General features: G+C 36.4%; 2 protein-coding genes across 5 annotated transcripts; one reads left to right on the forward strand and one right to left on the reverse strand.

The window, feature by feature from the left end:
- Positions 1-10,712, forward strand: LOC110840099 (protein broad-minded). 4 transcript variants are annotated; one of them, XM_022084896.2, is made up of 9 exons: positions 124-2,247; positions 3,458-3,804; positions 4,508-4,713; positions 5,242-5,649; positions 5,879-6,018; positions 6,466-6,636; positions 6,905-7,076; positions 7,752-7,964; positions 8,452-10,712. In XM_022084896.2, the coding sequence occupies exons 1-9, from the start codon at positions 272-274 to the stop codon at positions 8,569-8,571; spliced, it is 3,753 nt and encodes a 1,250-aa protein (XP_021940588.1). In that variant the 5' UTR covers positions 124-271; the 3' UTR covers positions 8,572-10,712. The 4 variants fall into 4 exon arrangements, with proteins under 4 accessions (XP_087209768.1, XP_021940588.1, XP_021940589.1 ...); XM_022084897.2 differs by having other exon boundaries at positions 5,494-5,649; XM_087353642.1 differs by lacking the exons at positions 124-2,247; positions 3,458-3,804 and adding an exon at positions 1-117.
- Positions 10,380-23,295, reverse strand: LOC110840096 (TBC domain-containing protein kinase-like protein). Its single transcript, XM_022084885.2, has 15 exons — positions 21,805-23,295; positions 20,767-20,981; positions 20,316-20,562; positions 19,512-19,746; positions 18,527-18,861; positions 17,784-17,933; positions 17,571-17,694; positions 16,728-16,889; positions 15,990-16,167; positions 15,208-15,414; positions 14,648-14,809; positions 13,532-13,659; positions 12,439-12,705; positions 11,223-11,400; positions 10,380-10,930 (listed from the first exon to the last, which is right to left on the reverse strand). Exons 2-14 carry the CDS (start codon positions 20,969-20,971, stop codon positions 11,293-11,295), a joined length of 2,508 nt encoding a protein of 835 aa, XP_021940577.2. The 5' UTR covers positions 20,972-20,981; positions 21,805-23,295; the 3' UTR covers positions 10,380-10,930; positions 11,223-11,292.
- Between the last annotated feature and the right edge of the window lie 123 nt (positions 23,296-23,418).

Raw genomic sequence — 23,418 nt, forward strand, 5'->3', positions numbered from 1 at the left:
CGAACAGTGTGCAAATTTAAGTTGTTGTTTGTTTGTTTTTCCCCTTATTTCGATCAGAGACTGTGTTCTGGACGAGCAACATATAGTAGACGGTATCTATGACAACCTACAGCCGAGGTTTGACTTTTGTAGTTGGTTATTTTGCTTTCGTGTCTTCTGCAGTTGGTGCACGTTGTATATTAATATGTAAATAAATATGGTGGTCGTGGCGTGTAATTTTATTTCTATGGCAGCTTTCAATATTAAGAAAGTCTGATTGATCTTTCAGAGCATGGAAGTATCTTCATTCCATGAAACTCTCTCTAGTACTGTATCTAAACCAGTGCAGCAGGGCATATATATGAGGGGAAATAGTTCACTTCGTACAAATCTGACACATTTTGTTCGAAGTAGTATAAAGGAAAAGTTGGATGGCATTGTTAATACCGAACTTGATAATGCAGGAGAAATTACTCCAAAAACATGGAAAATTGTGGCTCACAACATAACGAAATCTGTGAAATATTCTCCAACAATGACATCTTTGTTACAAAATATCCAGAGTACACTTCATTTAAGCATCAAAAGCTTCATATCATATACTGAAAATGATCCTATTTCCGACCTCCCAGTAGTCCAGTCAGCACTGCATAGACCTGTAAATAATGAAGTGCGGTGTCGTGAAAATGGTGACATGCTCCAGTGTGAGCAGTTGGATGTAGGTACCTCCCATCCCAGTTCCTTAAAAGTCAGGAAACAGGTACTTCACTCATTTCTTCAGTCTGTTCTCCCTGAAGTTACAGAAAATGATAGTTGGCCCCAGATACAACTTAATTTAAGACAGAATCTGTGTGAAAAAGACAACGAAGTATTCAATTTAAGCTTGATGGTCCATGCTAAATTAATGCAATCTTCTTCACAGGTTTGCATAAAGGAGGGTTTTATCAATCTTGTTGAAGGAATGCATTTGTTCTATTCTAGCAATCATAATCTCCTTCCCAGTTTTAAGAATGGTATAGATGTGACTAACCCTATTCATCACCATCTTAACCAAATCTCTCAACTGATTATTGAAGTAGTGAGAGAAATGGCAAAAAACTGGTTAAGATATGGTGAGCGACGTGTTGAAGAGGTAGCTGGAGCCTTTGTTAATTTGCTTTCTATGCATACTTATGATAACAGGTTTAATTTACCCAGAGACATAATGTTTCCATTCCATATTCTGTCTGTCTTGGATCCAAAAGCAAAGTGGTGCACACACTGGTTACATGGTGCCTTTGGTCGACATTTGTTTCTTAATACACTATCACAAAATTCGGCCTTCATCATATTCCTGGTTGGAGAAACACTTTCTTACTTGAAAATGTACCAAAATTACCACCCAGAATACATATCTCAGAACATTATATCAGGCAACAATGTGAAGTATGCAACATTTGCACACTCATTGTCTGTTTTAAGCAAAGTTATTTGCTATAAGAAAGGGCGACAGTTTTTTCCAGTTGCTGTAAAGACCACATCTGAACTAATTTCTTTAGATGTTATTCTTGTTAGAATGATCACATACATGAACTTAGAAAGTAACTACAAAGCTGCAATACTTACACCACCATCAGGATCTGAAGTTTTAATGGAATTCATTAAGAAGCTTTTGAAAAATGGAGATGATGAAATTAGTGACAGCTTGATAGAAACAATAATAGAACCTATACAAAATGAAAGCATTCAATCACTGAAATGTAGTAATATACCATGTCATACCATAGACATACTACATCAGTTGTCTGGTAGCAGCAATGGAATCTCCTGCCTTCTAGGAAGCAGGCAGAAATGTAGGAAATTCACTGCAAAACTATGTAGCAATCACAGGAGTACCAACACATCTGCTGCTGGAATGAGGAAGAATAGATACATGAGCATTTCATTAGAGAGAGATTTTTCAGCCAAATCCATTAGAATTCCCAGCAGTACTAACACTAACGTTTCCAGTCCAGCAAAAATTATTGTTCATACTACAACCATTCTCTTGAGCAACCAAGACATGTCAAACATGGATGCACTTCTGTCATTGGTTGAAATATGTAGTAAACTTTTTAGGATACATGAAGGTTTGTCTGTGTTGGATGCAATGAATTCACACCTAATATCAACTGTTATTGATTTATACAAACAACTGTCCTCCAAGAATGATCCCAGCAGATATAGTTCAACCTATGGACACACTTTAAGAACTCAAGATTATGATATTCAGTCACATGCCTTATATATGTAAGTAATACATTTTGAGTGTTTATCACAACCAGTTTCAAAAATTATGCATGTTAGTTTTATAATATGTTTATTTTCCACATTCCAGGTAGACTGAATTTGAAGCTGACATATTAACTGACTTCTTTTGTGTATAAGCAGGATTTAAGTTGACAAATATGGCTGAAACCTTTATTTTTGATGAGATCTTATAATATTTTGAACAGTATTTGTCTGTATGTTTCATATTTTTATGACCTATTCCACATCCTGTTGTTATTCTGACTAACGTTTAGGTCCATGGAATGTATATTAATGTATGTATTAACATACATATCCAAAATGATGCAATGAAAATCCAATACTACATTATGTGTGGAGTTTTCTCAGTGCATCTTCATGGTATGTGCTTAAGCAGAAAATTATGAGTGTTCAGTGTTGGATAGTATACCAATTAACTTTAGCTAGTAAACAATAACAATCAAATTAATTATTTGTTGCTTTCTATAAACCACTAAGAGTCAATTTTAATTCCACTGCTTTCACAGATATGTGACCAAATTCGTGCATAGAGTTCTGTATGGAATCAGAAAATTTACTCATATATGAGTACATATAGCGTGAGTCATTTTTTGTCTTTGAACCCATTACTGACAAAGGAAACACAAAATGAAGAGAGGTTGCAGAGTTTAAGGAAATAATTTCAGCTGTATACATTATAATTTGAACAGATTTTTGTCAGTATAACTAATATTAATATCTGAAATACGCTCAGCTAAATTCAAGTTGCAATACTTCATCTTAGTGTCAGAAATGTGACACTAGTATGTCCAGATATTAAACTTGCAACCTACATTTTTTTTTATTTTGTTAATCAGTCACATGACAACAAAAAGCCCCTGTTCTTAAACATTACATCATGGAAAAACTTAGACCATCATTAAAAAAGCTGCTTAAATTGTATTAATTAATTTACATATTACACAGATCTCAATTCCTCTGACTCACTGAGGAAGTGCCTGGTTTGAATTATGCTGGTAACTTAATAATTTTCATCAGTGCCTGTATATAGATGATTTAGCAGTGCCTTAAAATATAGACTACAGTCACTTTCTTCCATCTCCCTCCTTATTCACCTCTCATAATCATTCTATCATGTATTATTCAAGGCTGTTAAACTTCAGTACTTGATTTGTTCCATAAAACAACCAATAAATTTGTCCCTTGACAGGTCCTTGGTAAGCTTCCTGACTGAAGTTGCATCTACACCGTGTGGTGTTTTTGCATTGGCTCAAGACGGTTTTGTCCTCCAAGACTTGCTCACAACACTTCTCCAGCCTTCCCATGTTTCATGGGAGGATCCACACTTCAGGCATATAGTTTCTCTGATTACTACTGTGTCTCAGGGTATAAGTGTATTAGCTGAAGAGAGTCACAGAATTCTGGCTAGACCATTATGCAATCTTTGGAGTGAATATGAAGATCTCATGGCATTGATCACTGGTTCAGAGCAGAAGCAGTTTGAGGCCACACAGCATTTCATGAATATTATATGCACCTTCGTTCTGAATCTGCAAGGTGAATTCCAAAACTTTCTTCTGAATATTCATAAAATGTATAGGCTTATATTTGCACACACATGCACCATCTCTAAACTCCATGTGCACACACTTCTTTATTTTCACATACACCCACGCTTTGTCTCCCTCAATTGTCTATCTTTCTTCCCCTGGTTATATCTGGGACCTGCAGGAACAAAAATGTTTTAAACATATTGCATATAAAAGATTAAAGGGAACCTTTGATTTTCTATGGGAGTGGATAGGAGAATTCTTGTGTGTTTTCTTTTTATGTGTAATCTTCTTCTTCTTCTATGGCTCTCCAGTCCGTATTCGGTCCATGGCCTCCTCAATTCGCCTCTTCCATTCGGTCCTCTGTTAGGTCCGTCTGTCCGAGGCTTTGATCGAGGTTTCGAAACATCTTCCTTTTTACGGTGCAAGGTTGTTAGCCTTGCACCAACAACCAACCTGGAGGACCAGGGTACCTGTCTTAGTCTGACCTCTCCCCCTCAACCAATCTGGCTAGGGAGGCCCTACCAGTAGCTATGCTACTGCCAGCATAGCTCTTGGGATCACTGAGGTACTCAAGCCCCAGAAGAAGATTACACATAAAAAGAAAACACACAAGAATGTGTAATGTTGCATGAAATACATTTTTAAGACACAGTCGTGTTTATATTTATGAATGATGCAACACATTACATAAAACTTTTATTTTTTAGGCATTGCATCTCTTCTTTCTGATCCTGAGAGCAGCAGCAGTGAAGGCACTCTGGTGGAAGCTGATCCAGGTCCCACAACCTTATCAGAACTACTAACATTGGAGAGCAGTGTAGAGCCCTGGCACTACATTAGCTTATTAACTTTGAGGGCTCTTACTACAAATATGGATGTCTGTTTGTATCTCAACAACACTATTAAGTTTCAGGCATGAATAATGATTTCTCATTTGCTTTATGAATAAGGTAGAAAGACTTCCAGTACACCCGCAGTGTGTGACACAAATGCTTTTGGAGATCAGGTCTGTAGATATGATTCATTGTCTTAAGTGTTTCCTATGAATATTCGAGAGAGAATATCTGAACCAGCATGAAATAATATTATACATTTGGAAAATGTGAACTATAATCTTCAATTCAACACATACTTTTAACTTAAAGCCTTCTTAGTTTATGTAATTATTACAGACATAATTAAACCTGCTACTAAAATCAATAATAAAACTGCACTGTGGGATTACTGTTGGACGTGGAAGAATAAACTCTAGTTATGTAAGTTACAGAAGAAAATGTTTCAGATTGATTAAATTAGAAATTTACATCTTCAGAAGTTAAATTGTTTTAAACCAAAATTTCTGATACTATTATCATATATAAAGAATTTAATATTGTCATAGTGTATGGTGCATTGAGAAAACAGAAAAATCAGTTGATATTGTTTCCTTTTTCTCAAACAGGAGAAACTTTTAAAGCTTCAGTCTGAAAATATAACTTTTGACTCAGACATAACAGAAACAGAAGGAACAAGAGTGAAATCAAGTTCTGCTAATAAATTCATTATAATTGACCAATGTAGCCTGATGAGGCACCAGATTCTCGTAGCAACATATATAGTGGGTGGCCCCAGAGAACGAATACTACCTCCAACCATTATAGATACTGATGGAAATGGTGAGTCAGGCTTGTTTTGTACCTTGCCACCTCCACAGCTCACATCAGCAGCAAAGAAAAAGAGAAGTACTCAACCCAGAGGTCAGACTGATTTTCAGAGGTTCCTCCAAGATACTAAACAAGGTGTTCATGATGCCAATTGGCTCTCTCATGCCAGGAGAGCATACAAGGCTTCGTTCAACATTGACATAAAGGTATGTTCACACAGTGGTAATGCAAATGACACATTTTAGAGACACACAGTTCAGGTGTCTGAGTGTGAAATTCAGTCTCTCTTACTGAAGGAAGAACAAAGATTGAAAACAATGTGACAAAAGAAACATTTTGACCAAAGAAAATTATCTGATAGGTGGAAAATGTTACATATTGAAGCATGTTAAGGTATGTTGTGATGTTTATGCTTATCTGAACACTATTTTGCAGGCTTGTGTGCTCATAGATCTACTTGAACAAGCTGCAAAGTTAAGCTGTAATTCAGAGTCTTATTTAAATTCACCAATGCAAATATATGAAAGTGATGTACTGTTTCCAGAAGAATGTCTTGGAATACAAGTTGCCATCAGGTCAGATATATATTGGTTATTATTTTAGATGATAACTAGATTAGGAACAGATCTGGGACACTTGCTGAATGTAAGATGTGACTTGCTCTGAAGACATGATGGAACTTCCTTGTAGAACTCCCTCAGAATGAAAGGACTCGGATTCAAATAAGATAATTTTTTTGTGTACATATGTGTAAACAATTAAAAACATGGCAACAGTGAAGGTGATAACATAATTGGAATTTTTGTATTAGTGTAAATTATGCACTGAAACAGAGCAATAAATATCACAATAATTAGATAATAATTATTGCTACCCTCACTGTATAGACTGAAAAATATGATGCAAAACAGGCTTTATAAATTCTTCCCAAAAGCTTGTTTTAATATTGGTTTACATTACTATACTGCTGTAATTTAGTATTTCATAAAATGTGAGCTAATTTAAAATTGTATGTTAAACAGGTATGGACTGGAGCTTCATCTACTCCAAGAAAATTCACAAAATGAAGAAAACCTAACTCAGCTCATCCATTTGTCTCACAACCTCCTCAGGCATAAAAAATGTGAAACATTTCAGGGATTTGACTGGTTCATGGCCACTTTGTTTCTGTTGTGTGGAGGCAATGTGGAAAGGTGCGTGTTGACAGAATGACAAAACATGAGCATTCATTCATTGCCCATGTTTTTTCGGACCTCATTCTTCAGTTTACTTCTTATTCAGAACGTTCAATGTGGAATAAATATCCAGTGTAATTTATCTGTGTATATGGTAAGGTAACTTCAGACTGAGAGTATTTCACTTGTATGAAATGAAATGAAATACTCTACCAGTCTGTAGTCACCTTACCAGAATTTTTACACATAAATACTTAATATGTAACAATTTTCATTCTTTATGCAGATGTCACAGTTGTATAAAAAGCATATCATCCTTAGCTGTGGCACCATTTTTATGGCCTGCTCTTGCTACAGCTAAAGATCAGTGTACCTTCTCACAGCATTTGGTTATGTTTGGTCACAAACTTGAACTGCTAGTCAAAATGGAATTGCCGCTAGCTTTCTCTGCACTTCAGGTAATATTATAATTTTTATTTATATAATCATATTTAATTGAATTATTACTATTACAAGTACTACTACTACTACACAGCAATATGCAGATAAGGTACTGAAGATTGGAAAGGATATCAATTCACTGAGGAAGATAATTAATTTTCCAAGTATTTTCAAACTTGACTTATCAAAACTGCTATTAAATATGTTATTATGTATTTTCTGCAACAGAATGATGAAAATGAATGTCAGTAAGTAATTCTGTTATGTGTCGGACACAAATACATTGCTTCAAAGTTTTTAAGAGCTATACAGAATCTGAAATTATTTCACCTTGAATTTTATTAAATGTTCATCATATCAAAACATTTAAAATAAAGGATGTATATCTCAATGAGATGTATATTGTATGGCATGCACTAATTTGCTGGTATGATGCGCCATTTTTGAGAAAATTATGTTGAATTTGAACTTCATGTAAAGAAAGGCTATGGATCAATATGAACCAAAAATAAATCGACTTCATGTTCTTGTGTAGATTGTCACTGGCCCTACCCTAAGTCAGCTCAATCCATATTATATTAGATAAATGTTATTTCTTCCTTGTGCAAGTCTGAACATGTTTAATTCATTCAAACTCTGAATTTGTGTGTTTGTATTTAAAGAAGTGGCGAATAGTAATTTGTTTGATTCAGCTTGCTGGAGCATCTTGGTGGCTCATCTGTCGACAGTGGATGGCTCAGTGTTTCTGGAACATACTTGATTGGTCCCAGATTTGTCATTGGCTAGTTGTTAGTGTTTTAAACCAGCCTGACTTTACATTATATTTCTGCGTAAGTTTGTTGCGACATATAGAACCAAAAATCCTGCAAGCTGCAAGTGAAGGAAAGCTTTGGGAACAGATAATGGTATGTATATAACACACACCTAAGGAATAAATACTCCATCCTACATCATTTTAATAAATAATTCTCTAGAACTAGTAATTTTTTCTCCACTAAACTTCAATTCAGTTGTTTGTCCCAATGTCAAACTAAAGTTCTTATGTGGACATTCTCCAAAAACATGATGATACTTGCAATGAATGTGAAATATGGATTCAGATTTATTTAACCACAAAAAACACTGAACCTTCCTCTATATATGAAACACGGCCACTGAATTACCTACATTATTCGTATAATGGCCTGTATCATCCACTACAATGCCAGACACAACATATTTCGTGCAAACTATGAGGGTACCTTTTGTATCACGTTTCTAGCATTAATTATTAAAAAGTTAAAATCTTGAATCATAACTTTATAGACACTGCATCATACTATATTTTTCCTCCAAATAATGTTCATTTCACAGCACTATAATTACAAAACTATTTATTATTTTCTTTTTCAGTTTGCTCCAATGGAGGGATATCATATTGGTGATCAGCTTACATTCATGGAAAAATTATCAAAACGTTATCGCACTTCTGTGCTTCATCATTTGTTACCTTCATCAAATAATACTGCTTGATGAGTACATCCAAATGAAACACAACTCACCTCAAGATATTTATATGATATTTTGAAATGTTGTATAGATCTTTGTGTGCTGAGAGGTTGTGACTGGGAATGTTCAGGTTTTGCAATCTATGATATGATAAGTAGTACTATATGGGGGTCTAAGAGTTACAGAACACAAATATACAACTCAATGCTATAGGCTGGAAACATTACATCATGCATACTGTTCTGTCATCTATGTGTCAAGAATGGGTACTAGATCAGCATCTGTGGCTGTAACAATAACTCAGAAGGTATTAAAACGAACTATTATTCAACCACCAAAATTTTCTTTTTTTGGTGAGATTTCATTCATGTTGCTAAATATTACCAGCTTTTCTCCAGACAAGCCAAAAGTTGAGTCAGAGATAACACTCCTAACTTTGGGCCAAGAGCATGGCACTGTGTTACTTGCCACTTGATCCACCACCAATCACACTTGAAAGACTTGAGGTTCTCACAGCGGTGAATATGAAGATTTCTGTCTTCTGGGTTATTGCGCTGTGTAGTCTGGTCGATGTTAACCAACGTTTCAGAGGTCATACTGCCTCCGTCATCAGGGCGATGAATATGCCAATAGGGTGTGAGGAGTTGGATTTTATAGGCAGGGAAGTGAAAGGTGTAGCCTGCCCCGAGCCAATGGGAGCAGGTATGGGAGTGGACCAATGGTAGCACGTGGGCGAGGGTGGGAGAGGGAGAGAAAGTAGAGAGAGAAAGGTGAGTGTAGTTGTATGGATAAAGGCCCTGAAAAGGGCCGAGTTAGTGGTCTGGTTGGTTCTGGCGGCGCACTCTTGCTCGTTCTCGGAGTCCTCGGATACAGCAACCGTCAGATTCAGAAAGCTCTCAATCCGCCTGCGAGGCTGCCACCGCCTACTGAAAAACCAGCCTCGGTTGCCTTCCTGCCCTACGTCGGGACGACCTTCAACCGCATAAGCAGGTTGCTGGCCAGGCACGACATCAAGTCTGTTGGTCTTCCGCCAAAGAAAATTCCCAGTTTTCTCCGGCCGGTAAAGGACGACCTAGGACTGAAGACGCCTGGCGTATACAGAGTTCCCTGCGAGTGCGGAAAAGTCTACATCGGCCAGACAGGCCGTTCCGTTGAGGCCAGGATCAAGGAGCACGAACACCACATCCGGCTCGGGCAGCCCGAGAAATCTGCGGTTGCTGAACACCGCTTCAACTTGGAGCACAAGATACAGCTAGAGGACACTGCTATCCTCTCCTCAAAAACCGGCTACATGGACCGGTTAATCAGGGAAGCCATCGAGATCGAACTTCATCCTGATAACTTTAACAGGGAAGATGGACTTCACCTGAGCCGGTCCTGGAAGCCTCTGATCCACACACTCCGAGGACTCCGAGAACGAGCAAGAGTGCGCCGCCAGAACCAACCAGACCACTAACTCGGCCCTTTTCAGGGCCTTTATCCATACAACTACACTCACCTTTCTCTCTCTACTTTCTCTCCCTCTCCCACCCTCGCCCACGTGCTACCATTGGTCCACTCCCATACCTGCTCCCATTGGCTCGGGGCAGGCTACACCTTTCACTTCCCTGCCTATAAAATCCAACTCCTCACACCCTATTGGCATATTCATCGCCCTGATGACGGAGGCAGTATGACCTCTGAAACGTTGGTTAACATCGACCAGACTACACAGCGCAATAACCCAGAAGACAGAAATCTTCAATCACACTTGAAGTTTGCTCATCACTTGTATCCATCAGACAGAGAAAATTACTTCCTCAGCATTGTAAGAAATCCTGAAGACATATGAATAAGTCTAAATAGAGAGACTATTTTAATGATAGTGATAAAATGTAAGGTTATTGATCCTAGACAACTTTCATGTCACAGAGGACCAATTACAAACTTCAAGGCTCAAATTCTGGCAAAACAGACAGAACTATTACACTAAGCATACAGTCTGTACCATGTTTGACATAACCAAACATACTGTATACAGTTTGTGCCTGCAAGACTAGCTCTTTAAAGAGCATGTATATTTCATACTTTTCTCTAGTTTAGTAATAACTTAAAATAAAATGTATACAGTATGTTGAGAATTGTTTTAACTTTTCAATAAAATTATAATCCTTTGATAGTTTCAATCTTAGTATACATACATATATAATTGATATTAAATGCACAGAATAATTATAACTCAGAATTACAGTACCAAATCAGGGTCACACTGAAAACCAACATTTTACAACTCAGAAAATATAGACTAAATTCTGATGTCTTCATTCACGATACTGCAATATTACAGCTGCCAGATTGTAATGAAAATAATTGTCACCAAATGTTTAAAATGGTCTCCTGTACACTGGGAAAAAAAGAGGAAACATTAACATGAGTATAAAAAAGGAATGGAAAATGAGCACATTCAAATTCATGAGCAAATAGCACTACAATCAACCACCACTCAATTATTTTGTAAATATGTGACAGTTACAATGAAGTCTTCTCAGGTGATGCATGAATGGAGTTACAATCGAACATTTCAGAAAATGTCTCTGAAACACTGGATTGTAGCTCTGTACTTACAAGGCTGATTGAGAAGACTTTAAAGCATCCAATCACCATGAATGCTTCAAAACATATGTGACAGTTATTACCTGGACTCATGTATGGGGCAGTAGAATGATCAACTGCACTGCAGGCTACCACATTCCCACCACTATCATGTCACATGGCTCCAGGTACTATGAGGACGTCTGTTGAGCGCAGGACTTGAATTCCCCGATGAAGGCAACATACTCGTGCAAAACCATTTTGCACCAAGTGCTTACCAAACTGAAATACATTTTCTTAATTAAACTTCACCACAACAGAAAGCAGCAGATATAATAACATCAGGCAATTTATAAAAATATGCAGTTTTTATGTATACTCTACTCTCATAACTCTCTTCCCATCTATTTCCCTTTCATATTTTATAGATACAGATTTAGTTGCAATTAAAACCATGTCATAAAATGTGTTAACTTACATTGTGAGAAAAACATAAATCACAAATATCTTGGAAAAGTGCTAAGAAAAATAAATCATATTTGAATCAAAGAGGATTTAAGTGAGTGGAAAATGTATGAAACTGAACAATCTGGAAGAATTCTACAATTTAAAAAGGTAACCTAGTTTTGATGTTTGATGGGTTAGGACTGTACCTGAGATGAAGAAATATGTGCACATTTTGGTGAAGATACCTTCTAAAAAACAGCCATTTGGGAGACCAAGGACATGAGAACATAACATAAAGATGAATCTTTGGGAAAATTGGCTGGTGGATGAACTATCTCAGAATCACATCCACCGGTAGACTGTTCTTCATGGTGCTACATCTTCAAATTCTCTTCGCAGAGAGTTGAGTGATTATGAAGCACTGATTGAATGATGGCTGGCAGAGGTAACTTGAAATACTCAGGAGAATCTGCCCTAGCAACACTTTGCTACAAATCCTAGGTGGACTACTCTAGAGAGACCCTGCAGTTCAGTGGTAATAAGCTGGCATCCATCTGTTTGAGCTATGGATGGTTTTCCTCCTCAAAGGGTTAAATATTCACTGACGAGGAAAGGGTCCAATTTTCTGTCATGACATTTCCTTCCTACATCCTCGTCTTTGACTTTGCTTTCTTTCCTTTCTTGATACATATAACAACATATCTATAATTAACCTATGCTTCCAGGGTGAAACCATATCAACTGTTGAAGGTTTTTCAATGTTCTGTAAAAAACAGCAGGTACCATCTTCAGGGTAAATTACGGTGAATGCTAAAGTAATACATAAAATCGAGCCACTAAAACTAAGGGCAAGAATAACTCATGCCAACTCACCTGTGCTGAATGCAATGCATGAGCCCCCAAAATCACAATTATGCGTCCTTTGCTGGCCTGAAGTGTACTCAATTCAGGGACCGATGCAGAAGACCAAGGAATGTGGATGCTTCCTGCCACAGTACCACGGCTGTATTCTTCCACAGCACGTATGTCCACAGTGACTACTTTGGACTTCTTCTTTTGTAAGAGTTCTAGCAGGTCAGCACCACTAATGCGAGGACACAATTCAGACTGTAGCTCAGCTACTGGCAAAGGACTCATTACCTACATAAACGAAACACAAGAGATTCAAAAACTAAACTGTGGAAAACATTAACTCAGAATAAGAGGATATAATGAAGTATTCTTCAGTGGCCAGTAGTAAATGCCTGATTCTGCCCACTCTTCCCCTACTGGTTTAATGTGCATGAGCATCACTGACCTAACCTAACCTAAAAAACACAACCCAACTTACTGTTAACAGATCCCACTGCATCCGACCATTGTGCATATTTGTCTGCACATGACAATTGCATTTGGTCCTCTGTCACTGACCTAAACTTACCCCAACTTACTGATAACTTACCCCCATTCCATCTGACCATTGTGCATGGTCATCTGTGCATAAGCATTGCACATAATTTTCTGTGCATGCATGTCAGTGACCTAACTAACCAAACCCAAATTCATGACACACCGCCACTGCATCAGACCATTGCGCATGAACAAAACTCATGGTGGATGTGCATCACTGGCCTGACTTAACAGAACCCAGTTTACTGATAACAGACCCTGTTTCCATCTTACCACTGACCAAAGTGCATGGTCTGTTCCATTCTGAGGTGAAAAGGTGGAGAATTATGTTCAGTTGAGTATTTCCCACCTTTTCATCTAAGGATGGATGTTTTCCAGAATGTTTTGTTCTTTTCACAATACCATATGACTGTCTAGACATGTGACATGTGACAGTCTAGAATTCCAGTAACAGTAATTGTAATACACCGCTGTCAAAACCCTTTAGAATTAATTTTTCCAATGTATACTAATTGTATCAATAATCTGATCCCACAAATAATTTATATCAACAATCAGAGAATATTAAAGAACTAACCAGCTCTGTGTTTATTTCATTATCAGCTGATGCGTCAGGCTGCAGTTCATGTTGCCGATATGTAACGCTGCGTGGGGTGCTGCAGTACAGTTCAATGGAGTCTGTTACACATCGTTCCATGTCAATCTCTGCACAAAGAAGTCTTTATGAAGATTATTCTGGTATTCTAGGTGACTAATGAATGGAAACAGATGCTATCATTATCAAACTCCTACTTCTTAAGAATGAAATTTGTATTTATTTTTATTTGTACATTTTTGGTCTTTTAGTAAATATCAATACAACTAACATATAAGCATAACAGAAAATTAAAATCAGCAACAAGTCATAATATAAATACATGCAATACTATGTAAACAATTTGGAAACATGTAAAATCCATCTGGAAATAACAACAGCAAATAGAAATTTGGGAAAAAAAGATAAAATTAAAATAATAATAGATTCTTAAAATGCTTATTATTTCATTCAATAATTATCTTCCATTTTCAAAGCACTAAAACCAGGATATGATATAGAGCAGAATATACTCATATGATCTCTGATGTATGTATGATGAAGTAAGTGAACAAATTAGGGTACCAGTATTAAATCACATGGGACTCTATGCTATACACAAGTCACCTGTGCTGTTAGGATATTGAAATGCAGATTATTATGAGCTGGACATACAGCTAGGCTGGAGGAAATAACCTCTTGGCAAATGACCACTTGGAAGACCAAGGAGTGGATAAGAGGAAATATTAAGATGGATATTTGCTGAACAGGCCGAGGATGTGAGGTGACAAAAGTGGCTCAAGATTCAGTACGTTTTATTCTTATTTTCTACATAAAATCATATATTTTTAAATTAAATGAACTTGATGTTTGTAACTGAACTTTTAATTTACAAAGGCTAGGCAATGAGTTCAGCATATCTCTATAGTCAGGCTGAGGCAGTGTGACTGTAAACAAATCAAAGTAAACTTTCAGCCAGCATTTCCCCTCATTAATCTGTGTATAGTTCAAGGCTAATTTACCTACTGCTTGAAACTGTAATTCTTGTGCAGGCCTCAGAAAATTGTAAATAATTAGTTTCAACATATGCAAAGTAAATGTGCCCTTCAGAGCACCTACCTGGTAAATCAGAAAAGAGGAGGATACATTCATTAAATCCAGATTCTAGTAATGTGTCTCTGAGTTGCTGCAAGATTGCCAACCCAATATAGAGTGGGAATGAAGCATCTCCAAGAAGAAGTTTGTCCCAAAGATGAAAAATTTTATGCAATGGGAATACATCTGAAATATAAATAAATTTATTAAATTCAATATAAACATTTTATAAGACAATCATATTTTGTATGTAAGAGAATCCTAACCTGGAACTTTTTCAAGCAAAAATTTGAAAACATACTGAAATCTTCTTTGCAAGAGAGGAAGTCAGGATGTATTATCATTTACACACTAATCCTGGTTGAGGTAATGGCATCATTATGAATAAAAATGATATTATTTTTGTACTACAACATCCCAAATTTTGGAACTAGATCTATGGTCTATAACTGCATAAATATAAAGATTTTATAAAGTTCTATCATAATATCCTAATAAACATAAATTGTACATAAAAGAATAAATCCTGAATAACGAATTATTATACTTATTTAAGCTTCTCTTCTTATTATCATGCTACTTACGTGAGAACATGGTGAGAAACCAGGGAATAGCAAATAGTTCTGGTATAAAGTTAATTCCAACCAAGTGATTTTCTAGTGCTGGATCATGGAATGCTATCAAATGAGAGAACTTGGCCAGGTATTCCTGTATCACTGCTGTATTATCCTTCAGGAAGAAGTTATGTAGGTACTTTGGAATGAAAGCTGAGAGGCATGCAAATGCTTGCGCTAGATAAAACAGGAAACATATTAATGACATGAATTTAACTCAGCAATGCAGTTTAATATTACAGTTTTTATTCTAACTCCACAAAAATATTACTCATTTACAACTTTCATGTTCTATTATAGTCATCTTCAGGTTCACACACAGTTATCTGCATGTAATAGACAAGTGTTAAAACCTCAGCCATACTGACTAATGGTTTTTGTGGTTTTCCTCTGTCCCTCCAGGCAAACACTGGGATAATACCTTAAATTAGGTCATGACTGCTTCCTTCCACACACTTTCCAATTCACTGTTCATTAATTATAAAACTTGATACCACATAGTCTTTGCTACTGAAAGTATAATTAAATAAAACACAAATATCAACTGTAATATTGTTTAAATACAGAATATTCATTAACACAGGTATACAAATATTTTTAGATTTATAGTACCTTAGAAAGCATATAATGACTGTAAATGTTTATTTAGTAACAGATTTAAAGCATGTTATATCCATGTAAAGCACGTTAAGCATATGGACAAAAAAACTCAGATAATCTTAAAATTCCAAGAATGTGCCAACCAGACTTACCTTCATTGTTAAAATTAAGGTACAAAAAGGGTGCACACAGGGAGTCAAGTCCTTGCCAGTACACATACTGGGGGTGACTTACCACCCAAGCTTTAAGTACACGTCTAAACTTCCGGTGTCCCTCACAAGAAGAGAGCAGTTCGTCATACTGGTGACAGCGTGGGATGTCCACTTCAATCTGTCACATAAAAAAAACTGTGATAACAAAACAAGTAAAATATTATTTCTCTTCATACAAGAGAGAGAAGAAATATCAGTCTGAAACACTTCACCTTTTTTATGAATCTGAATATGCCAAGACACCTGAAGAATATAAGTTCATACAGAATACAAATTATGGAAGTCTTTTGGTATGTAATTTCATCCATCTATTTCTTTCTCTTTCCCGGAAACTATACAATTCCTCAAAACTCAAATTAATGGAAAAAATAATTTATTTACAGTTTCAATTCTTAATCACTTTTTTCCCCACTCACTATCGTTTTAAATTAAAAAACATGCACCAGTCAACCACCCTTACCTGCTGTACTATTAATAACACTACTACAGATATAGTACAGATCTTTGGTACATGTACTAAAGTCATGTACACTGTACTACTGGTTATGCAAACACTCATCCTAACAAAGTGATTTGCTTTCCACAAAACAAGAAAATCACTCCTTTTTCAGATGCTAAATTATGAAGAGAATCCTTGATTACTTTTAAAAAATACAGTAAGCTGAAGTACACAATGACCTGTCTGTCGGTATGAGTGGGGGTTTCCTTATCCACTGCCACATAATACCCATCCACATCACCATCAACTTCCAGCAAGGCTGCCCATATATGTCCACGATACAACGGTGGTATATCCTTGTGAGCTTCTTTAAGAATTGCTGCCTTTTTATAAGGATAACCCTGTACACAGGAAACAGTGAACAATTACAGGCAGTTAATTAAATTATAAAATGGAAGCAGTTGTATAAATTTGGTTATCACAAGACTCACTCTCAGTTTACTTCACAGCCTCTTATTACAATTTCCAACATCTCACTGAAAATTCTAATATTAATTTATGGAACACAGATCTGAATAAAAAGTCAGCTTAACATACATGCTTGAAACAGTAATGACTCGACAACGAAAACTTATCATAATCATTAACATATTACTAAATACACAAAATAAAGCATAACAAATTTATTTTATTTAATTTACAGAAATGTGGAATATTACAAGAATAAGCACTTTAATGTTTTGTTTTTTTAACATTACAAATATCTGGACATTAAATTACCATTTCTGGTGGTGGTGGGTGTTTTTATTGAAGATTACGGTCTTCTAGGTTGTTGCACCGTGTAGTCTGGCACAACAACCCAGAAGACCGCATATTCACTCACTGCTGTGAAAACCTCAAATCCAATGGTGTTTTTATTATTACACACTTTATTTCTATTTTTCTTCAATATTCTGAGTGCTGACATGTGGAAAAAAGCAAGCATAAGTATCAAGTGTATCATGATGTATTAAGATCCTGCAAAATGCTAAATGATTTGTGAGTCTTCTAGGAACAAAACTACTAAATATAGGAAAGTTTACCTTAATAAGTCTATCATAAAGAACAATTCTATGGAACTGATACTCTGTGTCACGCTCTCGAATGATTAATGGGAGAGATGCGGCTTCCAGTTGCTCACCATCTTCTTTTGATATGATTTCTGATCTGAAATTGAAAATATAAAAAGGTTAAAGCATTAGGATAGCTACAACTGTATAGAAGTAAAGTATGAAACCATAAATATTCATACTCACTTAATCTCCACAAGGGGGTAATAACTTGTGAGAGGTACATGAACTAATCTCTGATATAGCGTATCCAATGGAAGAGGCACAACTCGTAAATCCAGCATGGAAGTTTGGTCTCTCACTTGCCCAAATACTGTTCCTTCCAATAAAACCAAGCTATAGAAAGAAATGTGGATATAAATTAAATGGTTTACTACCAGAGAAAGCAAAAACTATGCATGTTTCTTACTGTTTGTTTAAAGCAGAAATAGAATGTGGCATTCAGATCATCATTTTACATTATCTAGCACCTTAACAACTGACATTCTCAGCTTTTAATTATATTCCCTTTTCCAGTATTTGGGAGACCAAAATGGCAAGCCACTCTAATGTTATTAGAGTTTGATTTGCAATACTACTGATACTACACTACAACCAGGCCTGTATACTTTTATATCTCTGACTTTGAATTTTCATGTGGCATGCATGCTTTTTGCGACTAAAAGGGCTCCACAAATGATGAAGATAGAAACGCAGATCTGCATAATGACAAATTCAGTTTCTGGAAATTCTGTCTGTGTGTGAACAGAAACCCACGAACTTCCCAAGATCCTCTCACTATTCATATACATATCTAGATGTCTTCTCCTGACAACATATTGTCATAATGATAAACAAATAAACAATTATCTTAACTTGTAACACAAAACTTTTTTCTGTAACATATGTGATTGTTGAGTTATGATCACTCTGAAAAGCAGTCCACTTACTTTGGTATGGACAGTATAGGTGCCTTTGTTCGGATCAGTCCCTGCTTCTTGAGTTCTGCCTGCACATCCCCACCAGCAAGATGCCAGAGGTAATAAAGTTCTTGTAAGCTGCGTTCAAGCAGTGGATGCTTCACATTCTGATAGACTGGAATACGATGAGACTGGAAACCTGGGAACACTTGATACTGCATTTCTTCTTTGGAATGTTTGTTTACATCTACTTGAGACACATCTTGAAACAGAGGATGCCGCAGCAGTTGCCGTGGTGTGGGACGTTCACAAGGTGAAACACTCAGACACTTGCTAATGAAATCATGAAGTTCAGCTGGAAACTCCTGAAACAATACTGTTCACAGTTGAAAGAGAAGTCTCTGCACAAATTAAATAAATTAAAAGCGATCAAAGGAGAAAATACACGAATGTATTGAAAATATTCTATTTCTACTGCACCATTTGCCAAAAGATCTTATAATATGGAAGAAAACTACATATTTTTATAATTTACAGTTACAAAAGATAAATTATTTGTAGTCTATTTGTCTGCTTGAGGTAAATTCCATTCTTACAGATGCTTCTGCCCTCTGCACACAGGACAAGATGAATTAATCATTTCTAAGATTGCAGTATTGAAAGGAAGATTAATGGTATGCTGTAGGGACCTACACTTTAAATTTAGATCCAAAGTACAAAACAATAATAGTACATAAACAAACCAATATCCTGAAGCTCTATTTTATAGCAAATGAGATGTGTCATAAATTCTATACGAAATATAACTGGCAAGAATAAGATCATAATACTTTTTCTCACATTAGCAATACCAAAATTATGACTGTGTGAAACTATAGAGTGATGCAGAACTAAAATTACTGAATATATAATTAGATCACAAAATAAACAATGCAGGAACAGTTTCTCCACATACTGTAAGCAGTTAATGTCACCAACACTGAACAATCAGTAGTAGAGTATCCTAGTATATCACCTGACAATCTTCCCAGCAGCCATGTTCTCTAGCCAGGCGTTCCAACACTGACACCTTGATGTGTAATAGGCTTAGCACCTTACGCATGCACTGTGCTAACTTGAGGTCACTCCACAGCTGTTTTCCAAGTGCCAGTTCCAGAATAATCATGCCTAGGGACCACACATCAACCTTCGAACCAGACTTAGCACCACGACCACCAAGATACACCTCTGGGGCAAGGTATTTTGGATGCCTAAAAAAAAAAACTATTATCCACCTAACAGTTTATGCCAGGATTTCTTGTAAAATCTCTAACCATTTCTTTGATCATCCTACAAAATACTGTCTGCATGGTAGGTCAGAAAATAGAATAATCACATATAATATAATTGTGTATTTCACTTCACTTAGGGCTTCATAACCCACGCACCCCTTATTCTCTGGAAGTTCCCCAAGTACAATCCTCTAAATATACAATACACAAAATCTTTCTTGAAGTTTCCGATTTTGGTATGGGTACTCACATTGCATAGTCCTGGAGGAGTTTACCAGTGTTTCAGAGGAACATACCAACTGAATCTTTATTTCTCCCTCAAAGATGAAAGTGTCACATCCCTCTGAAACATTGGTAACCACCTACAGGTCTACATATGACAGTACCACAACTCAAAAGACCACAATCCAAATTCTTACTTACTTACCTCAAATCTCATACAAATTGATGTTTCCTATATTTTATTCCTTACTATAGCATGTCAAAACAAAGACAATGATTCCTTCACATATAAAAATAAAATAATTCAAGACCCACCAGATATTTACCCAATAGGAAATGAGACATCCATTCCTCCATTAGTCATATAATATAAACCATAGTTGAAAAGTTGGATATGTCCACGATCTGTCAGTACTATGTTCTCTGGACACAGACTGCGATGTACAATTCCAAGTTCATTAAGGTAGTTTAATGCTTGTAGTGTCTGAGATGCAATACTGATTACTTCATCTAAAGACAGTGTTCTGGAGTTTACTAGCTGGGGATGATATTCAGACACCACCATAGTGCGCTCTGCAAGAAAAATCAAATTATATATCTCCAAACTAAAATTAAATGGGCTGCTAGTAACAATTATATAGTAAATAACCATTTTAGGCACTAACTCAAATTCACTGTTTCCTGACTGTATAACCATGACAAGTGACACTTCAGTTCACTAAATTCCACTATATTAGGCACAGAAAAGGTCACAAAGTATGTCAATTTAATTCACACCATGTTTTCCTCTGATGATGTCCAAGTAGGAGCAGAGATATGGATGACTGATGGTTTTCAGGAACTGTGCCTGACCAAATATGGTGATAGAGTTAGGTGTCAAAGGTAGACCATTGCTGCCACACAGTTCACCAGGATGGCTCTGAGCAAAAAATGTCAGCCCTCCAAACTGGGTTCCAATTGTAGGACTTGCCACTGGACTCATTATAGTAATGCTGAAATCAAGTATTAAAATGAGTAAGCAAGTGCACAGTTCATTTATTAGAAGTAGCATAAATCCATACAGCTGTGCAGATGTTGGCACAGTTTATCACATTTTACCACACTTTCATTGTATGGAGTTTCTTGCAGCTTTTGCTTAAAACATTCTCCACTTCAATTGTGTTCATTAGCAATTAAATGGGTATGTTATAAATGGATAACAATGACCCGAATGTGTTCAAGGTGAAATTTAGTAATTTTGAGGCATCTGAGACTGGAACATGAGAAACCTGAATTATGTCATACTTTTTAAGGCAAGCTGGAAATTTTCATGACTGGAGTAAAATACAAAGACCTGTACATACATACACCTTCATGGCGTGTACTTAAGCAGAGGCACTTTACCTGAACAGTTATAAATTCATACATGACCACAAGCACCCAGCTTCATTTCTTGGTTTGCTTTTGGTAAAAAGTACTTTAAACTGACAACAGCATGACTTAGATATGAACAAAACAGAGAAAAAGCATTTTGATGGGTTTTTTATATTCATGACATATCATGTTTAAATCTTGGCTGCTACATCAACTACCCTGACTGGGCAATACTTTGAAACAGGAGATGACTCCTTCACAACTCTTCACCGACTAACCCCTAATGTATTTCTACACTACTATGATACACAATTTTACTGCTACACTTAGTATGAGTACGGATATCGGGATGTTATAAATGGTAATGAAGAAAGGAAGATCATTCTAGTCGATAAAATGCCAAGAAAGGGAGATAAATTCGATGGGAAAAAGCACCATAACCTACAATACGTAACCACATACCTTTCAACGTGATAAAACAGCAGACACAAGTGATACACGCTAATTATAATGTCTACAGCATTGACGTTCAGCGTTCATATCCGATTTAAACAACTATGTTTATAAAATGAGCAGCATTCCCGACCTCACGACATATCTCAAGGCCATCCCATTTTTTTTTTGTAACATCCGCCATCTGCCGAGCCTAATATAAACCATAACTAGATGGCTTATGGAACCCGAAGGTTCATCACCAAATAACCAAAGCCCTCCACCGGACCCTGTCCTTGGCTAACAAAATCCTGCCATGGTCATACCAAAGAGTCCGTCCGGTTTCGAGGCTTTTAGGTTATGTTTTTTCGTAACAATGCTGTTTTTTTTACGGTGAATGGTTGTTAGCCTCACGCCCAACCCCCGAGCTGGAGGACCACCCCTCGTAGGCTGTCCACGACTGCATATTCAATATATTCGCAGCTAACCTCGAAAACTGGAGCCTGTTCCTCCATCCGCAGTCTCAAATACGACTGTATATCGAGGTTATAATAACTGTTGTGTAGTAGTACATACACATAGTTGTCCTCCCGTAACAGAATTAATAAAACTAATATAAACCATAGCGATATGCAAATGGCAAACTACGAGCGGCATAAGTCGAGAAGGGGGGAATGGAATTTCCCAAGGTTTCGAACATTTTAAATAATGGCAACAGCAGACTATTAAATATTCACTCATCCAGTGGAATTACATAACTTGGAAAACATACTACAGAGTCGCTACTCTTTCAACAGGGGCCTAAAAAAGTTGAAATTTGTACTAAAATTACAAAATATCTTAAAATTTCTAAAAATTATTCCAAGCACTTATTTACAAAAATGGAAGTATTCATAAACAATATTTTGTATTTAAAAAATTATGATAATTTACCACTGCAAAAAAATGCCAAGTATCACTAGACCCGTGGGCACAATTTTAATAGAGGTTTCTGAGCTACTCAGCAACTTTAAACAATACTGCCAAGGCAATGCACAGTATTTGAGCTTCAGGAGGCAACATAATGGAAGACTTAAACCTATTAGTATGTTGGAAAAGCCTTGTGTAGTTGATGGTGACATGCCTGTTGCTCTTAGAGGACTAATAAATATTACCAGTAAAATTTGTTAATCATGGGGCAATAATGGTGTCATTATTGGAGGGGCATCCACTCCACATCTTCCAAAACAATTATGGACTTTACTGGCCTGATTGCAGTTGATTTTGCTTTTGGTACTGAAGAAATAAATATTAAGGATGCACATTTTGTATACTTGCCCATGTAGCCACTTGGTGTATACATTTAGTTTACAGAATATAAAGAATCCTCTAGCTACAAAAATTATTCAATTATCAAAAATCTGAGTAAGATACAAGTAAAATTAAGTGAGACTTGACGGTTGTTTTGGTTCTTTGATAGTGCTATATCAACTGTCGAGCGGCACTAGTGGACATTACATACAGAAAGAGATTGCTAAGTTTACTAATTTACAAATCCTGCCAGCACCTACATACTTCAGATGGATGAATTTAGTGGAAAGTAGGTGTCAGAAGTTATTGCCAAACTTTTCTTTAAGACAAGAGAGTGAACAGAAAGCTTTGGTA

Source organism: Zootermopsis nevadensis, unplaced genomic scaffold (genome assembly GCF_977971745.1).
Source record: "Zootermopsis nevadensis isolate Lab colony 2312 unplaced genomic scaffold, Znev_1.0 Znev_ptg000022l, whole genome shotgun sequence".
Taxonomy (NCBI): domain Eukaryota; kingdom Metazoa; phylum Arthropoda; class Insecta; order Blattodea; family Termopsidae; genus Zootermopsis; species Zootermopsis nevadensis.